The following is a 23,246-nucleotide window of genomic DNA, read 5'->3' on the forward strand; positions in this document are numbered from 1 at the left end:
TGCTTAGATGAAGACAGGGGTATGAAAATAAATGAGATATAATTCCTGCCCTCATGAAGCTTACAATCTTGCTGCCATAACTAGGTGGGAATATACATAAAATAATACAAAATATCAAAAGAGTACAAAATTTATGGTCAAACAAGTAATTATAATCTACAGGGCTAGAGAAATTATTACAGACGTTTCATAGAGGCAGTTGTACGGAGAAGGTTAAGTAGGATTTATAAAGGTATAAAAAACTAACATGAACAAAAGCATTACAGGGACACACAATGCATATAAAAGGTACAATTTAGAGTAGAAGGAGTAAGTAGAATAAATGGTAGGAAATAATTTTAGAAGATAAATATAGGTTGGCACCAGGCTGTAGAAATGTTTACTTAAGAGTTATAAATTTTATCCTATAGGGAATGGTGAATAATTTAATGATGTTGAATAGAGAAGTGATGTGATCAAGGAGGTATACATATTAGTAGGACCAGATGGATGAGAGAAAAAACAGGGAAGGTAGAGACTAATCAACATTTCAGAAATCAGGTAATTAATGCCTATACTAGAACAGTAGAAGTGAGAATGAAAAAGATGCAATGGACACTGGAATTGGGAGAGAGATACAGAAGAATAAAAAATGACTCTGAGGTATCATTGTGTTCATTGGGGCTTGATCAATGTAGACATGGTATGTGAAGTCATGAAAATGAAGAAAATTACAAAAAGAAAGAAGCAAAGGACTATGGGAAGAAGTTTGGGAATTCTTTCATTTGTGGTGCAGGAAAGTAATGGAGCAGTAAATACTGTTTTCCTTATTCTTTGCATGTGTAAATGTGCATATTCACATGCACACAAATATACATGACACATATACAGTGTGAGAAAAGAGATGGACAATCCAAACTCAGTTGTTTCAATTTATCTACCAGTTTAGTGACCACTGTGGACTGCTAATAATCTGAATAAATGTAATTGAAGAATAGCATGATTTAATGAAGTGAGAACCAGAATCAAAGAGATCTACATTCTAATTCCAGCTTTACCACTTGCCAGCTGTGTGATCTAGGTATTCTTTGAGTCCTTATTTCCTCATTCATAGGAGGATAGTACCTGCTCTCTCTCTCTCTACATAGGGTTATTGTAAAGATGAAATAAAGTGATGCATGTGAAAAAATATTTATATACTGTGAAGTACTGAAAATATAACCTTTTTAATTTGTTATTGTATGTGTATAAATGACCATATTCTGATTTGTGGTCGCATTTCAGCTTCCTCCTCTCAAGGATATTAATATAAACCCACATGCAAATTAATTCTAACACTTTTATTTTCCCTTAATGGCATTTTAAGCTTTTTGACAGCAGGGTCCATATCTTAGGCTTTTCTGAACTGCCTTTACACTTTACCCTATACAGCACTCTGAACATTAATAGGAACTAAGTATATATTTTTACTTGAACCTGATTTTTTTTCTAAAAGCAAAAATACAGCCTTCAATATGTAAAATAATTTAAAAGTAGCATTCAAGCCCACATGATCCAGAATTTCTTAAAAGTAATTTAAATACACACTGAAAGTGCAGTTCCCAGTGGCCTCACATATCTTTTTAAGTGTTTTTTTCTATAAATCTGAAAATGAGTGACAAGGCATAAATTCAGTTACTAGGGAAAATGATTGTAGGTATAGGTAGAAGCCCAATGAGAAAAGACCAGCTTTGCAATTGAAATGCATTGAAAAGACTTTAACTGACTTATACAAATTATTTTTTAAGGAATATATTTTCTCAGAACACAAAGGCAATAGAATAAAAACACCATTAAGGCACAATTTCAAAACCATACCTGAAATATAAGTGAGTGCCTTTCAAAAAATGTGGATGATAAAATGTGAGAACACAGGCATTGGGGAGAATTTTTAATTTAGTAAAATCTGTGAGAAACAACTATCTAAATACTTGTCTCTAATATTTGAAACTTCCATTAGTTCCTAAAAGAAATCAAACATTTAAAATACAAAACATGAAAGTACTTACTTCCACTTGGAATCAGGTCTCTTCTGGAATGAAGAGTTTATATATCCATAATGTTTTTCTAGGACACCTGGCAGTATTTTAATAGCAAACTGCTCTTCTTCAGGATTGCCACAGTCTAAAGTATCTTGGTCCACTTTTATGTAAGAGAGATAAACATCATATTCCTTGTTGTCTTAAATATAAAGAACAAAAAGGTTGCACATATTAGCAGGTTCTCTTAAAGTACTAAAAATCTATAACCATTAACAGACTGGAATAAGCACTATAATCAGTGACTGTTGTTAATAATTGGAAAAAATAAGTCATCTGTCATGCTATAAGAAATCTAGTACATTTTAACATAATTTAATCATATTATATGACATGAAACTTTTATGTAATGGGCCACAGTCAAGTAGAATAATAGAATTATTACTTGTGACTCTTTGGGACTATATATACTTGTGATATTCAGTGATGTCTGAATAATTAGGTCAGTGTATTTGAATGCAGGATTAAACAGACCAAAGGCATGGATTTGAAGTTTTTTCTGTGCCAGTGGCTTGGATTTGTTACTTGGTCACAGACTACACCTTGTTTGCACAAATATGTGCAAGAGATGCAAGAGTGGCTGGGCCCTGGAGTGTGGAAGATGGTAATAATCCAGCCTCAGCCCTAGAGACACTAATCACAGCACATGCCATATTTCTAGTTGGTTAGTGTTATCATCTTCATATACAAAAAGCACTTAATTACCAAATATTAGAGACACCAGCTGGGTTTTATACAAGTGCATTCCCTATTATTCTTCTTCAATCCATGGCCAACTAATTTGACACGAACTTCAAAAAGAAGGCTTTGTTTCAAAATATGCATCTTTCCAGTATTGACAAATTAGGTTTTTCTCTTCACATATTTAGTCAGAGAGATAACTGTGCCTTGAGAATGTGTATTCTTCCTCCATTGCTATATTGGCCTAGAGCCAACCTCTCCACATATATTTTTCTTGAAAAAATATTAATGAATACAATATTACTCAAGGTATTAGCCCCCACTGGTTTTAGGATAGTTATAGTGCTTTTCAAAAGCCCCTTACTTAAGAAAAAATTATTTTAAAATTTACCATAGTGAGCATAGATTCATATGGAATTATTAGTATTTATTAAACCCATATACCTGCAAATACTAATTTTAAAAGACAGGCAAACATTTCAAGATTTATTTCTAAAACACATCAATATTTTTCCATTAAAACAGATCTAGAATATAATTAAAACCTGACCAAAAGGTATTTTACATAATGAAGCAGCCACTCACTTACCTATACTATCAATGATTTGGTTCTACCTACTGAAGGAGGAAAAAAGGGTAAGCATATAAAGATATATAAAAACCCTATGATATGAATAGGCAGGACCCTTTAACTACTAGAGATATAAGAGGCAGGACTATGTTGCTCTAATTCTAGGAAGATTCCAACCTTCACCACCCTCACATGAAAGGAACTCTGGTTATTTATGTTAAGATGGTACCTGAAGCCAGGAGTTTTGCATGTCCTCTGGCTGGAAAAGGCTTCCACAAACCTTGGTTGAGTTACTTGATTGCCTAGAAGCACATGCACATGAAGGGCTCCTCTGGATAGGTGAGATAATTTGGCTTAAAAATGGGGCACATTCCACTGTTATACATTAAAAAAAAACACTTGGAAGAGAGAATGTTCATATGCATAGCTAATGCAAGAACCTCCCAGTAATCCTAGCACCTCTGCTCCTGTTCCAATCAAGCTTAGGATGCACCTGCTGGCACTTGACTTTCTTGCGCTATAATTCTTCACCTGGGACTTACAATTTGTGATGATAAACAGCTGGAAGAATAAAATAGTCCAAAGGACACACAACTCCACTCCTATGAACAGAATATGTTTCATTGTTCCTGGAGGATGATCTTGCTGCCTCAAACTCCATAATGTCCATGTTATCAAACTAGACCTTTTTTCCTCTGACTTTGACAACTTCCTTATCTCACAAACCTCCCCAAATTCAACTACTTAATTAATTCTTTTGACAATAATTTGTTGAACATGCAGTATGAGTCAACCTGACTCTTTTACCTTACCAGGCTTTCTAGATTCTTGCCCCATTGTTTGTCCTGACTACGACTTATGGTGTCCAACCATGGCTAAACTCACATATTCCTGATCCTATCATTACTTGTTGCACATATATCTTAGTCTACATAGTGCCACAAAGGCTTTCCACTAGAAAAATATTTCTCTATTTACATATCCCAAATCAAGTTATGACAATGAACACAAATGACTTTGATATGTGTTAACATCCAACATGTCTGGATAATAAATTCTACCTAATATTCTAGAATATATTGTTTGAAAAAAATGTTTGCCTCTAGTTTTGGTCATTTCCCTTTAAGATAAACTAAAGGTGAAGAACTTATGGTGGCTGGAGAAAGCAGGAAGAGAGCTCTCAAACCTACCATGTCATATGTCCAAGAAGCTCCAGGATGCCAAGTAGCTAGCAAGTAGTGATGCAGATACCACAGCCTTAAAAATGCACTTCAGCTTTATGTATATATAGCCAAATAAACCACATGGATAGCCACAACTATTGCTTACAGAGAAGAACAAGATGGATGGAGCACAATAAACAACATGATGCAAATAAGGTTAACAGAAAAACCTACAAATTGTTTTAAAACTAGCAATTCAATGATAGCCCTTTGCTAGGCAAGGCTAATCAGCCTTCCTCCATGTTAAATTGTGCTAAGCTCATCTGAGACACTAAGAAATAGAGTACAATGCAGTCAGAGCATTATAAACAAGAGGACTCAACATAGATATGCAGTCCCCAATGAAAAGAGAAGTTATGAGGAAGGGAACCAAACTGTCTGTGGAAGAATTTTCCTGTTGTCACACCTGTACTTTATTGTTTTATTTTTTACTTATTTATTTTGGATGTTCTGCAGTTTATTCTGTAATGTTTATACTTAATAATTATTTATTTATTAACACTTTTTATTTTATTTTATTTTATTTTATTTTATTTTAATTGTTGCTCAAGTACAGTTTTCGGCCATTTACCCCATTCCCAGCCCACCCTCTAGCCCTCCTCTCCTCCCTCCCATATCCACCTAAACCTTATAATGGTCCATGTGTCCTTTATACTTGTTCCATCAAACCCTTCCCCCGAAATTCCATCACCTCTCCCCTCTGGTCACTGTCAGCCTGTTCTCCATTTCAGTGTCTTCAGTTATATTTTGCTTGTTTGTTTGTTTTGTTGATTAGATTCCTGTTAAAGGTGAGATCATATGGTATTTGTCTTTCACTGCCTGGCTTATTTTGCTTAGCATAATGCTTTACAGTTCCATCTATGCTGTTGCAAAGGGTAGGAGCTCCTTCTTTCTGCTGCATAGAATTCCATTGTGTAAATGAACCATAGTTTTTTGATCCATTCATTTACTGATGGGCATCTAGGTTGCTTCCAACACTTGGCTATTGTAAATTGTCCTCCTATAAACATTGGGGTGCATAGGTTCATTTGGATTGGTGTTTCTGAGTTCTTACAATATAATCCTAGCAGTGGAATTGCTGGGTCAAAAGACAGATCCATTTTTAATTTTCTGAGAAAATTCCATACTGTTTTCCATAGTGGTTGTACGAGTCTGCAGTCCCACCAAGAGTGCACTAGGGTCCCTTTTTCCCCCACAACCTCTCCAACACTTAATGTTTGTTTCTTTGTTTATGATGGACATTCTGACTGGTATGAAGCGCTATCTCATTGTGGTTTTAATTTGCATCTCTCTGATAGCTAGCAATATTGAACATCATTTCATGTGTCTCTGGACTCTCTGTATGTCCTCCTTGGAGAAGTGTCTGTTCAAGTCCTTTGCCCATTTTTTTAACTAGGTTGCTTGTCTTCTTAGAGTGGAACCATGTGAGTTCTTTTTATATTTTGGAGATTAAACCCTTGTCTGACGTATCATTGGCAAATATGTTTTCCCATACCGTTGGTTCTCTTTTAATTTTGATACTGTTTTCTTTAGCTGTGCAAAAGCTTTTTATTCTGATGAGGTCACATTTGTTTATTCTTTCCTTTATGTCCCTTGCTCTAGGGGACAAGTCAGTAAAAATTTTCTGCGTGAGATATCTGAGATTTTCCTACCTATGTTCTCCTCTAGGGCTTTAATGGTGTCATGTTTTATATTTAAGTCTTTTATCTACCTTGAATTTATTTTTGTATATGGTGTAAGTTGGTGTTCAAGTTTCATTTTTTTGCATGTGGCCGTCCAGTTCTCCCAACACCATTTGTTGAAGAGGCTATTTTAACTTCATTTTATGTTGCTGCCCCCTTTGTCAAATATTAATTGATTGTAGAGACTTGGGTTTATTTCTGGACTCTCTGTTCTGTTCCATTGGTCCATGTGCCTGTTTTTATGCCAGTACCAGGCTGTTTTGATTACAATGGCCTTGTAATACAGTTTGGTATCAAGTATTGTGATTCCTCCTACTTTATTCTTCTTTCTCAATGCAGCTGCTATTCAGGGTCATTTATGGTTCTATATACATTTCTGAAGTGTTTGTTCTATGTCTGGGAAATATGCCATTGGTACTTTAAATGGTATTGCATTGAATGTGTAAATTGCTTTGGGTAATATGGACATTTTGATGATGTTGATTCTTCTGATCCATGAACACGGTATATGTTTTCATTTGTTTGTGTCTTCCCTGATTTCTTTCTTCAGTGTTGTGTAGTTTTTTGAGTGCAGGTATTTTACCTCCTTGGTTAGGTTTATTCCTTGGTATTTTATTTTTCCTGTTGCTATATCAAATGGGATGTTTTTCTTGATTTCTGCTTCTGATGTTTCATTGTTGGTATACAAAAATGCCTTTGATTTCTGGATATAGACTTTGTATCCTGCTGTTTTGCCAAATTCATTTATTAGGTTGAGCAGTTTTTTGGCGAAGTCTACAGGATTTTCTATGTGCACTCTCATGTCATCTGCAAACAAGGAGAGTTTTGTTTCCTCCTTTCCAATTTGGATGCCTTCTATTTCCTTTTCTTGTCTGATAGGTGTGGGTAAAACTTCCAATACTATGTTGAATAGAAGTGGTGAAAGTAGACAGTCTTGTCTTGTTCCTGAACTTAGTGGAAAAGATTTTAGATTTTGCCTATTGAGTATGATGTTGACTGTAGGTCTGTCCTATATGGCCTTTACTATGTTGAGGAATGCTCCCTCTAGTCCCACTTTGCTGAGTGTTTTTATCATAAATGGGTGCTGTACCTTATCAAATGATTTTTCTGCATCTATTGATATCACCATGTGATTTTTGTCTTTGCTTTTGTTTATATGATGTATTACATTTATTGATTCGTGAATATTGTACAATCCTTGTATACCTGGGATGAATACCACTTGGTCATGGTTTGTGATTTTTTTAACGTATTGTTGGATGCAATTTGCCAATATTTTGTTGAGGATTTTAGCGTGTATGTTCATCAGGGATATTGGCCTGAAGTTTTCTTTCTTTGTTGTGTCTTCATCTGGTTTTAGGATTAAGATAATGTTGGCCTCATATAAAGAGTTTGGGAGTCTTCCATCTTCTTGGATTTTTTGGAATAGTCTGTGAAGGACAGGGGTTAGCTCTCCCTTAAATGCTTTATAGAATTCAACTGTGAAACCATCTGGTCCAGGGCTTTTGTGTGTCATGAGTGTTTTGACTACTGCTTCAATTTCATCAGCTGGTATTGGTCTGTTCAGGCTTTCTGCTTCTTCATTGAGTTTTGGAAGATTATATTTTTCTAGAAATTTGTCCATTTCACCTAGGTTTTCAAATTTCTTGGCATACAATTCTTTATAGTAATTTCTTACAATCCTTCATATTCCTGTGGTATCAGTTGTAATCTCTCCTCTTTCATTCTGATTGTGTATATTTCGGTCCTCCCTTTTTTTCTTCATTATCCTGCTTAAAAGCTTTTTGATTTGTTTATCTTTTCAAAGAACCAGCTCCTGGATTCATTGATCCTTAGAATTTTGCTTCTAGTCTCTATGTCATTTAATTCTGTTCTGATCTTGGTCATTTCCTTGTTTTTACTTGCTCTGGGCTGTCTTTGTTGTTGTTTCTTGAGTTCTTGTAGGCACAGGGTTAGGCTGTTTGTTTGAAATGTTTCTGTCTTAGGTAGGCCTGTATTGCTATGAACTTCCCTCTCAGGACTGCCTTTGCTGTTTCCCATAAATTGTGAGTTCATTTTTATTTGTTTCCAGAAACTTTTTGAGTTCATCCCTAATTCATCCTTGAGCCATTCATTGTTTAATAACATGTTGTTTAATCTCCATGATTTTGAGTGTTTTTGGTTTTTTTTTTCCTTGGAGTTGGTTTCTAGTTTCAGCCCCTTGTGGTCGGAGAAAATGCTTGGTATGATTTCAATTTTCTTGAATTTGTTGAGGCTTGTATTTTAAAACATTTTTTATTGTTCTCCAAGTACAGTTTTCTGCCTTTTCCCCTCACCCTTCCCCACCCCTCCAGCCCTCCCCACCTCCCTCCCGTGTTTCCACCCCCCCTTATTATTGTCCAATTGTCCTTTATGATTCTTTCTGTAAAACTTTCACCTTTTTCCCATATGATCCCCTCCCCTCTCCACTTTGGTCTCTGTCAGCCTGTCGTCAATTTCAGTGTCTTTCGTTATATTTTGCTTACTTGTTCATTTTGTTGATTAGGTTCTAGTTAAAGGTGAGATCATATGGTAGTTGTCTTTCACTGCCTGGCTTATTTTCCTTAGCATAATGCTTTCCAGTTCCATCCATGCTGTTGCAAAGAGTAGGGGCTCCTTCTTTCTTTCTGCTTCATAGCATTGTATTGTGTAAATGTATTACAGTTTTTTGATCCATTCATTTACTGATGGGCACTTAGGTTGCTTCTCGCACTTGGCTATTATAAACTATGCTGTTATGAACATTGGGGTACATAGGTTCTTTTGAATTGGTGTTTTAGTGTTCTTGGGATATAGTCCTAGCAGTGAAATTGCCAGGTCAAAAAGCAGTTCCATTTTTAGTTTTCTGAGGAAATTCGAAGATGTGATGGAAGGAATGACCCTCAGAAAGTGCCTTTCTTGTTTTAAAACTGCATCTTAATCCTGTTCACTGTCAGAAAGTCATCCTGTATAAACTTCATTCTTCTGCTGATATGCAGAATATATTGTGAAATTCTTAGCTTCAAATGTACAAAGACTGCATATCTTTGTTGATTGTTATATCCCTAGTGCCTCTTATAGTATTTGCATGTGTCAATGTGTGTGTATGTGTAGTGCTGGCCCAGATAAACATATATGTGAATACATCCTGCATAATGCCTAACACATAGTACGTATTTAATAAATATTTAATGGTTAAATATTTTAGAGATAAAAGTAAATAAGGCAATCATGGTTTGGTGGATTGAAATGAAATGAATTATACCAAAACTGGCTAAGACATCAGTCTGTTGGAGAGTTTTCATTTTATTAAAAATAAGGCACTTTAATTTCAAGTGAAATGGAATATTAATTCATTTTTTAATCATTTTTATGACATGACATATCTGTTCATGTCCTTTTGTGAATTTAGTTATTGGGGCCTAAATGTTTATTTCATTAGTTCATTTATATATTTCCATAGGAATACAATTCAAAATTGGAAAGATTAAAAAAGAAGGCATTTTGAGATCCAAGATGATGGCAGAATAGATGAAAGTTACATTCACATCCTCCCAGAAACAAAGTGGAATTACAAGTAAAATATAGAATAATCAACTTGAATAACAAGCTGAAGCCTAGCTGAATAGAAGTCTTTTGACCAAGGATTTACAGAAGAAGCCACATTGAAATAGGTAGGAAGGGTAGAAACAAGAAAAGGGTTGTCCCTGCTCCTACAGGAAGAGGCTGAGATTCTGGAGTGATATCTCAGCTACAACAGTCCCCACTGAGAAGCATGGAGTATCAACTCCATATGTGGATCTGCAGGCAAGAGCACCAGAGCAAGGAAGAGGAGCCCATATAACATCTGGTTATGAAAATCAGTGGGGATTCTGTCTGCCAGGGAGAGACAGGAGTCTACCAAATACACAGGCATCCACTCAAAGGGCCAGAGCATACAATCTCATTCGCAGTGTCTTACCTTGGGCTTTGCAGAGTGAAGATAGAGTAGACTAGAGTATGGTGAGGAGAGACTGGGTTTTGTGGCTCTAGCAGATAGCTGAAGGTCCAGCCACCAGGATCCCTGTGCTAAGTTCCTCTCCCACAACACATATGCCATCTTTCTTGGTTGGAGCACTCCCTTCTTTATGGTGTGAGCCTGGGGGAAAGCAATGGCCCCACCACCTGGACTGCCTGTCACCCAACCATGTAGAGATCATGCCCTGTGGAGGAGACAGCTGCCTGGGCCCAGGATTTAGAAGTACCAGTCACTCATAGGGTGTCAGTAGCTGAGTTTTGTGGCTCTGGGATGGAGGCCATTTTCCTACCTTCAGTAATCCTGACCAGTGTTTCCACCTCACTGAGTTCCATTAAACACACCCTCTATAGTCTCAGTTCACCCACAATCCAGACTATTGGCAGCCCTACCCTGCAGAGTTGGGTATGCCAGGAGGTCTGGGAAAAACCCAGGAATAGACCAAGTTGTGTGGCTCTAGGAAGGAGGGCCATTTTTCCCTAGCACAAACTACCAGTGCAGAGCCCTTCCTTCAACACAGCCAAATTATGAATTCTTTGGGCCTAATAAACTCTGCTGGACTTACCTTCATGTCTCCCTGCAAACCTGCCCCAACACAAAGGTGTAAAGATACCCTGTAGGTGGCAACTAGCCTTGGTGTAGAACCTATCCCTTGGAATTCAAGTACCGCCAACAGCTCTTTCAGTTACTGAACCTAGGCAGTTGGTAGGTTGAGGCATATCTCAGAGTGATTGGGCTTTTCACCGACTTTCCCCTGGGCTCATTGCTGGTGTAATCCCACTTTAGTATGCAGCTTAGACCTTTCTATGTAAAATAAGGCCCAGCAGAACCACCCACAAACTGTTTATCACTTTGTAATTTAAACCAGGTTTTCCAGAGCCAGTACCAGGCAATGTATGGCATTGTCCTGAACCACAGTTCCTCCTAAGTGGCCACACTACTAACACACAGATTAGCCAGCTTCAGAAAACATCAGAGCAGGATCCGATTAGCTCCACAATTGGCACATCCAAAGGGAGGACTCAGCAGGCACCAGACCCCATAGAGGCAAATTCTACTTTGTGTGTTAAGTAGCTACACAGAAAGTTGTACAGTATTATCAGGGAAAATCCTCACAATCAGCCAGCATGAGGGCCAAAATCAAACATAGATGCACTAACAGCAATCAAGACTCAATTATAACAGGAGGACTCACGTTACCCACACAAAGGACATTTCTGGAGAACCCTGTCAAGTGATCAAGGAGACTGCTACTAGGTCCCACAGGACACGAACTGCATAAAACCACCATACTAAGACTAATGACCTAGTATATTCAACTAATACACAGAAACAAACACAAAGAAGTAACCAAATGGGGAGACAAAGAAACATGCCCCAAAATACTAAACAGAAGAAATCCCTAGAAAAAGAGCTAAAATGAATGAAGGCAAGTGATCTAACAGATATATATATATATATATATATAAAGTTAAAAATAATGGTTATAAGGACGCTAAAGGGATTTTGTGGGAATTTCAATGATATGAAAAATGGCATAAAATCATTGAAAATGACCAGTCAAAACAAAGAATAGGGTGGGGATTGACTAGCTCAGTTGGTGGGATCATTGTCCTGATATACCAAGGTTGTGGATTCAATCCCCATTCAGGGCACATACAAGAAACTACCAATGAATGCAAAAATAAATCAAACAACAAAACAAGAAAGATCTCTCTCTCTCTCTCTCTCTCCCTCTCTCCTTTCCTGTCTAAAAATCAATCAGTAAATATTTAAAGAAAATAAATGAATAATACAATATCTGAAATGAAGAATACACTAGAAGGGATAAACAGCAGGTTAGATGAAGCAGAGGGTTAAATCAGAGATTTAAAGTCAAGGTAATAGAAAACATACAATCAGAACAGAAAAAATAAAAATAATAAAAATTGAGAGGAGTTTAATGGACCTTTGGGACAACATGAAGCCCAACAACATCTGCATCTTAAGGGTACCAAGAAAAGGAAAAGGTAGAACAAAGAATTGAGAACCTATTTGAAGAAAGAATGAATGACTACTTCCTTAACAAGTGAAGAAAAAAGACACACAAGTGCAGGAATAACAAAGTCCCAAACAAGATAAACCCAAAGATGCCTACACCAAGATACATCATAATTAAAATGGCAAATGTTAAAGACACAAAAAGAATCTTAAAATCAGTAAGAGAAAGACAGTGATTTACCTACAAGGGAGCTCCCATAAGACTGTCAGCTGACTTATCATCAGAAATATTTCAGGCCAGAAGTGATTGGCACAAATTATTCAAAGTGATAAAAAACAAGGATCCATGTATGGTATTTGTCTTTTACTGACTGGCTTATTTCACTTAGCATAATATTCTCCAGTTCCAACTATGCTGTTGCAAAAGGTAGAAATTTCTTCTTTATTTCTGCTCTGTAGTATTCCATTGTGTAAATAGACCATAGTTTTTTTAATCCACTCATCTAAATCTAATGAACAAAATACACTAATGAGCAAAATAGAACCATAGATGTGGAAACATGGAGCAGAATGACAGAGGCCAGAGGGGAGGAAAGAAGGGGTTAATGGTGGAAAGAAGGGGAAGGGACTAGTGAAAGAACATGTATGAATGACCCATGGACATGGACAACAGTGTGGGGATTGACTGTGGGAGCAGGAGAGGAGCTGGATGGAGGAGAGCATAGAAGGAAAAATTGGGACAACTATAATAGACTATCAATTTTTAAAAAAGCAAGGATCTGTAACCAAGACTACTTTACCCAGCAAGGATATCATTTAATTGAAGGAGAGAAATAAAGTTGAATGGAAGTCTGACAACTATGGAATTAAAGAAACCATATCCATCCACATTGGTAGGAAGACAGAGATGCAGAGATGTGGAATAGGCTGGTCCCACACCCATGTATGGTGGATAAATTATGGAGAAATATCTCAGGAACAAAGAGTCTCAGCCTCATACTTAGGCTCCCTAGCCCATGGTTCCAGTGCTAGGAGGATAAGTCCCCATAACTTTTGGCTGTACAAACCAGTGGGGATTTAGTTAATGGAAGAAACTGCTGTATTCCCAAGCAGTTGTTTTCAAAGGGCCCAACACGGGCTTACTCAGACTCATGCCCTTTAAGCTCTATCATTGGGATAGCTGCTTGAAAGGCACCAGTGGCATATGTGGAGGAACTGAAGTGTCTAGCATGAGGGCAAGTTCTGGGGGACAGCTTTCTCCCAGACAGAACTGCTAACAGAGGCCATTCTTCCTTTTATGAGCTCACCTTATACAGATCCACAGAGCTGGAAGGTCGGTGCCATATCTCAGACTCCATCAACCTGGCTCACACCATTTGGCCTGCACTGTTGATTCCCAGAGGCTCTGACTCACCCAACTTAAGGGTCTACCCAAGCTGTTACCAGTGGCTTTTCCATACGAATGGCTTGTTTTGGCACATGCTTCAGATTTTCTCAAGTCTTCTCAAACAAACAGCAACTGACCTCAGTGAGTCCCCAATACCTCTTGCTAACTGGCCCCAGACCCAGCAGTAGTAGCAGCTGGCCTCAGTTCACAGTCAGCCCATCCTTGGGCATGTCTAAGCCCAGCATATCTGAAAATCACTTTATAGCTTATTCCAAGTGGCCCCAGACAGATTACACCTGGTTGCTGACATTGCCTGCACCACATGGGAAATCCTAGAGGCTGCACATCCAATGGACAGCTATAGACAATACTGGAGCATCACCACCCAACCACCTACAAAAGCAACACTCTCAAGTTATGGACTCAGTGGGTTCCAGAGCCCTGCTGAAGTAAGTCTTGCCCTGTGGAGTGGGCCCCTGCACATCTGATCCTCCACAGAAGGTGGAGTTTGGTAGTCAGTGGTCATTGTGAGTCCTTGTAGCTGAGTGGACTGGCTGAATTCCACCCATTGACCTTCCAACAACAACCAAGGCTCAACCACAAGAAAAGGGTGTACTCAGCACACAAGAAGAGAATACCTTAAGCACCCAGCTTGCATAACAGGGAAGGCTATACTACTGGACCACACAAGACGCCTATTACATTAGGCCATACTACCAAGACACAGAGCCAAAGAAGCTCTACCTAATACATAGAAACAAACTCAGAGACACTGCCAAAATAAGGAGACAAAGACACATTGCCCTAATGAAAGAACAGATCAAGATTCCAGAAAAATAACTAAAAAAAAAAAATGGAGATAAATAATCTATCAGAGGCAGAGTTCAAAACTCTGGTTATAAGGATGCTCAAGAAATTTAGTGAGTACATCAAGAGCATAAAAAACATCCAGCTAGAAATGAAGGATATACTAATTGAAATGAAGAACAATTTACAGGAAATCAACAGGAGAGTGGATGAAGCCAAGAATCAAATCAATGATTTGGAATATGCGGAAGCAAAAAAACAACGAATCAGAGAAGCAAGAAGAAAAAATACTCCAAAAAATAAGGATAGTGTAAGGATCCTCTGGGACAACTGCAAGTGTACCAACATACACATCATAGGGATGCCAGAAGGAAAAGAGAAAGAACAAGAAATTGGAAATCTATTTGAAAAAATAATGAAAGAAAACATTCCTAATTTGGTGAAGGAAATAGACATGCAAGTCCAGAAAATGCAGAGTCGCAAAGAAGACGGATGCAAAAGGGCCACACCAAGATACATTATAATTAAAATGCGAATGGTTTAAGATGAAGAGAGAAACTTAAACAAGCAAGAGAAAAGCAGTTACTTACCTACAGGAGAGTTCTCATGAGACTTCCAGCTGATTTCTCAAAAGAAACTTTGTGGGCAAGAGGGATTGACAAAAAATATTCAAAGTGATGAAAAGGGGGATCTATAGCCAAGATTGCTCTACCCAGCAAAGCTATGATTCAGAATGGAAGGGCAGATAAAGAGCTTCCCAGACAAGAACAAACTAAAGGAGTTCATCATCACCAAACCATTATTATATGAAATGTTAAAGGGACTTATTTAAGAAAAAGAAGATCAAAACTATGAACAATAAAATGGTAATAAATACATAACTATCAACAATTGAATCTAAAAAACAAACTAAGAAAACAAGAAGAGAGACAGAATCATGGATATGGAGAACATTTTGATGGTTGTCAGATGGGAGAGGAGTTTAAGGAAATGGGTGAAGAGGTGAGGGAATTAAGAAGTACAAACTGGTAGTTACACAATACCCACATGGATGTAAATTACAGTATAGGAAATGGAATAGCCAAAGAACTTATATGCATGACTCATGGGCATGAACAAAGGTGTAGGGGGCCCTGAGGGAGTGGGGGGTGCTGGGTGGGGGAGGTTGAAGGGGGAAAATTGGGACAACTGTAGTAGTAGCATAATCAGTAAAATACAAAGAAATAAAATAAAATTGAAGGAGAAATAAAGAGCTTCCCAGACTTAAAAAAAAATCAATGGAGTTCATTACCAACAAATGAGTATTACAAAAAAATGTTAAAGGGAATTCTTTCATAAGAAGAAAGAAAAATAAAACCAAATAATTATAAAGAAATACAGTGGTAATAAATGCATACCTATGGATAATCACTTAAGATTTGGGTTGAAAGATGGCAGAGAGGTAGGTAGTAGCAGAGCACACTCATCCTGCACACAGGTGAAACACCTAGCATATCTTCTGAGGAACAGAATGAATAGCAAATAGAATTCCAGCATATATGAAGGTTGGAGGCCAAAATTGTAGAGGACATGAAAAACAGCTGGTAAGGAGATTGCTTTGGGATGGTAAGGTCTCTGGGACCAGCAAGGGGACCAGGGCTGCTGCAGCCCATGGCCTGGTGCCTGCTGGCACCTGCCAAAGGATCCTTGGACCAGAACCAAATCAGCATGCCCCTCCCCTGCCTAAAAGAGAGGACAGAATGGCACTAGGATGGACCTGGATGCTTGAAGTCACTGGAGAGAATCAAGATGAAGTGGGAGATGCGCAGGGGTGGTGTTCAGCTACTGGGACTGTGGATGCCGGCTGGGTCTTTCCAGAGAAATTAGGGAGCTAGGTGACATCTGGAGAAGGGAGAAGAGTTGGGTTGTGACAGACCCTGACCCAGAGAGCCTCCAATCTGGTTGGAAAGTTGGGCTGTATGACAGGCTGAGTATTTGTTAAGAGTGGCAGGCTTGAACAGGAGGATTTTATTTTAAAAAAGGCTTACAGTTGCTGTTTAGGCAACTCTCCCACAGCAGCAGCCCCCACAGTCCCAGCCATAACCCCATCACTGCCACAACCGGGCTGCACCCATGCCCCTGCAGTGACTGAGGCTGCATGCCCACCCCTGCTGGAGCTTCCCCAACCTTGGCCATGACCCTTTCCCTGATGTTCTAGCAGCTGAGTCCCCACTAGAACTTCACAAAGTGGCAGCCTTGCCCCAGGCCCAGCTGTCTTGCTTCCAGACTTGCTGACTAAAAGGAAGGCAGAGGCACCCCTTGCAGAGGAAACCAGCAGGACTCAGGGAGTTAGCAGTCCCCAGAAAGACTTAACTCAGTAGGGGAGCTGAACTACCCTGAAGAGACATTGAGAATACATAGCACCTAGGACCCCAAAGAGGGAGAAGGTGGTGTGTGAGTTTCCCCTAACTGGTGTACATCAAGGACAGCACAACTGGTGGATTGAAGGCACTGGCCTAGTGCAGACAGACAGTGGGGATCTGGCAGTGCACAGAGGACCTGGGCTGGAGGCTGGGCAACTCTGAAGATGTGGCCCAGACCTGGCCTTAATCCTCACAAAACCATAGGAAAGGAGAAAGCCCAACCCACCTCAGTATGTAGCATACAAAAAGACCAGCAGAACTCACTCGATGGGTTTAAATACAGGAGGAGCCATTTTTTTTTCCATTTTTTTCCCAAGTGAGACAATAAGACCTGGAGTTGTGAGAGATCCAGAGACAGACCCAAAGAGGGAACATAAGGCTAATCCCAACAACTAAGAAACTGAGACAAATTTCATTTTGCTATTCCAGAGAACTTGCATATTATTGTTTATTTGTATTGTTATTATTTTTCATTATTTTAACTTCTTTTATTTTATTAGTGCTTTTTAATTTTTATTCTTTCTGCTTAGTTTTCTTCATTTTATTTGTTTAATTGCATTGTTTTACTGGTTTTCCTTGTTCTCTCTTTCATAGTGTATTTTAATTTTCCTTCTTTCCCTTCACTTGTGTTCCAATAGCCCACTACTCTAGGTCATGTAGTTCCTGTTATATTATTGTTGGTCTAGTATTACTGTAAAAAATACAATAATTATATGTTGTTCCATATAATTGTAAATACTACACAGCACCCCTCTCAGATCTTAGCCCATTTCACTATCTTGGGAGCTTTATTAGTGTTGTGGTTAACTCTATTTTCTCACACACTATGCCTATTTTGTATCCTGTACTCTCACTATATTTCATAATTTGAGCTCCCAAAAGCACTCTGTTTTCTGCATTCAGCTCACAATCATCCTCCCCTCTAACAAGAGACTTATCTCTCTTTCAACTTTTATAAAAAGTATCTAGTTGGATGAAATATCAGTTAACACTATACTTATCCAAGGATCTTCTATCTGTTCTCTATGTGTTGGTACTTTAAATCCCATAAATACATTCCTGCTTTCCTAATCCATTTTGCCTTCCCCTCCACCTGATCACATACAATAGTAGGTGAGAGCTGTGAACACCAATATACCTTCAGGAAGAAAGAACCCACCAACAAAGGAACAATCAACACATAACAAAATAAGATGGTGGAAAAGTGAGTGGAAGCTAAACTAACCTCCAACCAGGACCAATCTGAAATAACAACTAAACAACTAAATAACAACTAGAATAACAACTAAACAGGGGATAAATTACTCAGAACAAAGAACTGACAATAGTGAGAGAGAAGCCTCAAAACATCAGATAGACAGAAGAACCAGCTTTGACACAAACTGTGCATACCTGAACAACAGTTTACAAGATGAGGTGGGCAGCATGACTCTCAGTCAACCAGCTGGAAGGAAGGACCCACCAAAGAAAGACAGAACAACAATTAAAACCTAAATACAGCCAGAGAGCCAATATAAACAACAGCCCAAGATCAGCAAGTTTGGGAGATCAAGGAGACTGCACCACTGAACCTCAAAGGTCTCCTAGCATAGAAATTCACACCAAAAACTCAGAGACTCAGAAAAGATCAATTAAAGAAGCAGAAGCTACCAAGAACCGTCTCACAAACAATGGAAAAACAAAGAAACAAACCCAAAGTGAAAGGAAAGGAGGAAGCCTCAGAAAGAATGCTAAATGAAATAGAGGCAAGTCAACTATCAGATACTGAGTTCAAAGAAATCCTTATAAGGAAGCTCAATGAGCTCACTGAGAATTACCAAAAACTACAGGGAAATGATGGTGAACTCACTGCAAAGTATATCAACGTGAAAAAGGAAATACAAACTATCAACAAGAGCCAAGAGGAAGTGAAGAATACAATTTCTGAACTGAAGAACACAGTAGAAGGAATCAAAAGCAGGCTAGATGAAGCAGAGGATCAAGTCAGCAAGGTAGAGGATAAGGTAGAAAAAAAAAAACAGAAAGAGCAAGAAAAGGAAAAAAGACTCAGAAAGAACAAAGAGGTGTTAAGGGAACTGCAGGACAACATGAAATGTAATAATATTTGTTTAATAGGGATACAAAAGGAGAAGAAGATTAATGGAGAGAAAACCTGTTTGAAAAATAATAATGGGAAACTCCCCTAATTTGATGAGAGAAAAAGTCACACAAATCCAGGAACACAGAGCCCCAATAAAGAGGAACCCAAAGAGGCCCACTCAGACACATAATAATTAAAATGGCACAATTACAAGGCAAAGAAAGAATCTTAAGGCAGCAAGGGAGAAACAGGAAGTAACATACAAGGGAGCCTGGATAAGTCTAGCAGCTGATTTCTTTATGGAAATGCTACAAGCCAGAAGGGAATGGCAAGAAATATTACATGTAATGAAAACCAAAGTCCTGCAACCAAGATTACTCTATCCAGCAAGGTTCTCAATTAAAATAGAAGGCCAAATAATGAGTTTCCCAGACAAAAGAAGCCTCAAAGAATACAGCTCCATGAAACCAGAAATGAAAGAAATGCTAAAGGGACTGCTTTAAGAAAAGGAAGGAAAAGAATGAGAAGTAGGGGAACACAGGTACAAAGAAAGGAAAATAACAATGCATACCTATTAACCAATAATAACCTTAAATATAAATGTATTAAATGCTCCAATCAAAAGACATAGAGTAGCTGAATGGATAGGAAATTATGACTCACACATATGCTTACTACAAGAGACCCACCTCAGAACAAAACACCTACACAGACTAAAACTGAAGGATTGGAAACAAATATTCCAAGTAAATGAACAGAAAAAATAAGCCAGGGGAGCAATACTCATATCAAACAAAAGAGACTTTAAAACAAGGGCCATAAAAAGAGACTAAGAAGGTCACTTCATAATACTCAAAGGAAGAATCTATCAAGACTGAAAAATCATAAATATGCATGCATCCATCTTAGGAGCACCCAATAATATAAGGAAAATCTTGGAGGACTTCAAGAAAGATATTCACAGCAATACAATTACAGTAAGAAATTTTAACACTGCCCTGTCAAAATGGATAGATCTTCTAAACAAAATATCAAAAAAGATATTGCAGCATTGAACAATTTACTAGATCAAATGAACTTACCTGATATATATATATATATAAGCTTTCATCCAAAAGCAGCAAAATACATCCTTTTTAAATGCACATGGAGCATTTTCAAAGATAGACCACATGATAAGACACAAAACAAGCCTTAACTAATTCAACAAAATTGAAATTATATCAAACATTTTATCTGACCACAAAGGACTGAAACTAGAAACCAACCTCAAGGAAAAAAGTCAAAAACACTCAAACTCATGGAGATTGAACAGCATGCTATTAAACCATGAATGGGTCAAGAATGAAATAAGGGAAGAAATCAAAAAGTTTCTGGAAACAAATGAAAATGAACTCACAACACCCCAAAACTTATGGGACACAACGAAGGCATTCCTGGGAGAGAAGTTCATAGTGATACAAACCTACTTAAAAAAGATAGAAACATTTCAAATAAACAACCACACTCTACACCTACAAGAACTGGAGGAACAACAGCAAAGACAGTCAAAAGCAAGCAGAAGGAAGGAAATAACCAAAATCAGAGAAAAATTAAATGAGATAAAAACCAAAAGAATGATTCTAAGTATCAATGAATCCATGTGCTGGTTCTTTGAAAAGAGAAAAGAAATTGACAAAGTTTTAAGCAGACTAATCAAGAAAAAGAGAGAGGACCAAAATAAACACAATCAGAAATGAAAGAGGAGAGATTAAAATTGATACTATAGAAATACAAAAGATTATAACAAATTAATACGAAGAACTATATGACAACAAATTTTGAAACCTAGGTGGAATGGACAAATTTCTAGAAAAATATGATCTCCCAAAACTGAATTTTAAAAAAGCAGAAAGCCTGAGAAGACTGAATAACAGCAGGTGAAACTGAAGGAGTAATAAAAAAAACCTCCAGCACACAAAAGCCCTGGACCACAGGGTTTCATAGGAGAATTTTACAAAGCATTTAAGGAAGAGCTAACCCCTATTCTTCACAGACAATTCCAAAAAATCCAAGAAGATGGAAGACTCCCAAACTCTTCTTATGAAACCAGCATCATCCTAATCCGAAAACCAGATAAAGACAACAAAGAAAGAAAACCATAGCCAATATCACTGATGAACATAGATGCTAAAATACTGAATAAAATATTGGCAAACTGCATCCAGCAATTCATTAAACAGATCATACACCATGATGAAGTGGGATTCATCCCAGGGATGAAAGGATAGTAAAATATTCACAAATCAATCAATGTAATATATCAAATAGTGTGAAAGACAAAAATGATATGATCATATCAATAGATGTGAAAAAAGCATTTGATAATGTACAGCACTCATTTATGATAAAAAACATTAAGCAAAGTGGGACAATGGGGTCATTCCTTAACATAATAGAGATCATAAATGAGAGACCTAAAGCCAACATCATATACAATGAGCATAAACCAAAAACTTTTTCAGTAAGATCATGAACAAGTCAAGGATGTCTGCTTTCACCACTTCTATTGAACATAGTATTAGAAGTGCTAGTCACAGAAATCAGACAAGGAAAAAATATAAAAGGCATCCAAATGGGAAAGGAGGAAGCAAAAGTGTCATTGTTAGCAGATGGTGTGATAGTATACATAGAAAATCCTATAGACTCCACCAAAAACTGCATGACCTGATAAATGAATTTGGCAAAACAGTGGGATACAAAATCAATACTCAGAAACCAAAGACATTTTTGTACACCAATAATGAAATATCAGAAACAGAAATCAGGAGAAGAAATCCCCTTTGATATAACAACAAGAAGAATAAAATACCTAGGAATAAACCTATCTAAGGAGTAAAAGCCCTGTGCTCAGAAAACTACACAACTCTGAAGAGAGAAATTAAAGAATACACACACAAATGGAAGATTGTGCCATGTTCATGGATTGGATGAATTAACATCATCAAAATGTCCATATTACCCAAAGTAATATATAGATTGAATGCAATGCCTATTAAAGTACCAATGACAAATTTTACACATACAGAACATTTGAAAAATTTGTATGAAACTGTAAATGACCCTGAATACCTGCTCAATTATGTGCAGGAAGAAGAAATTAGGTGGGATCACAATAACTGATATCAAACTGTATTACAAAGCCACTGTAGTCCAAACAGCCTGGCCCTGGCATAAGAACAGACACATAGACTGATGGAACACAACAGAGAGCCCAGAAATAAACCCAAGTCTCTATCGTCAATTAATATTTGACAAATTGTGCAGAAATATAAAATGGAGGAAAAATTGCGTTTTCAGCAAATGGTGTTGGGAGAGCTGGACAGCTACATGCAAAAAATGAAACTTGATCACCAATTTACACCATACATAAAAATAAATTCAAGGTGGATAAAAGACATAAATACAATTTGTGAAACATTAAAGTCCTAGAGGAGAACATAAGCAGGAAAATCTCAGACATTCCATGCAGTAATATTTTCACTGATATGTCTCCCAGAGCAAGAGACATAAAGGAAAAAATAAGCAAATGGAATTGCATCAAAATTAAAATTTAGATGTGCTTCTGCATGTCTAAAGAAAAGAGCATTAAAATTAAAAGAGAACCAAATATATGGGAAAATATATTTGCCAATGATACCTCAGAAAAGGGTTTGATCTCCAAAATATATGAAGAACTCACACCACTCCATTCCAGGAAGAAAAACAACAGAATTAAAAAATGGGCATATGACCTGAACAGACATTCCTCCAAGGAGGACATACAGAGTGCCCAGAGACATATGAACAGATGCTCAGCATCACTAGCCATCAAAGAGATGCAAATCAAAACCACGAGATACCACTTCACACCAGTGAAAATGACCATCACAAACAAATCAACATACAACCGTTGGAGAGGATGTAGAGAAAAGGGAACCCTAGTGCACTGTTGATGGGAATGCAGACTGGGAATGCCACCGTGGAAAACAGTGTGGAATTTCCTCACAAAACTAAAAATGGAACTGCCTTTTTTACCCAGCAATTGCACTGCTGGGACTATATCCTAAGAACCCTGAAACATCAATCCAAAAAACCTATGCACCCCAATGTTCATAGCAGCACAATTTTCAATAGCCAAGTGCTGGAAGCAACCTAAATGCCCATTAGTAAAGGAGTGGATCAAAAAACTCTGGTACATTTACACAATTGAATGTTATGCAGTAGAAAGAAAGAAGGAGCTCCTAACTTTACTACAGCATGGATGGAACTGGAGAGCATTATGCTAAGTGAAATAAGCCAGGCAATGAAAGACAAATACCATATGATCTCACCTTTAAATGGGA

General features: G+C 37.7%; 1 protein-coding gene across 1 annotated transcript in view; it reads right to left on the minus strand.

Moving 5' to 3' along the window:
• Positions 1 to 23,246, minus strand: part of IL1RAPL2 (interleukin 1 receptor accessory protein like 2) — a 51,413-nt gene that overhangs the window by 15,555 nt on the left and 12,612 nt on the right. Inside the window, 3 exon segments of the mRNA XM_028523395.2 lie at positions 2,028 to 2,051; positions 2,054 to 2,069; positions 2,072 to 2,199. Of these exon segments, the coding sequence (XP_028379196.2) occupies positions 2,028 to 2,051; positions 2,054 to 2,069; positions 2,072 to 2,199 (168 nt within the window).

Source organism: Phyllostomus discolor, chromosome X, assembly GCF_004126475.2.
Source record: "Phyllostomus discolor isolate MPI-MPIP mPhyDis1 chromosome X, mPhyDis1.pri.v3, whole genome shotgun sequence".
Classification (NCBI taxonomy): domain Eukaryota; kingdom Metazoa; phylum Chordata; class Mammalia; order Chiroptera; family Phyllostomidae; genus Phyllostomus; species Phyllostomus discolor.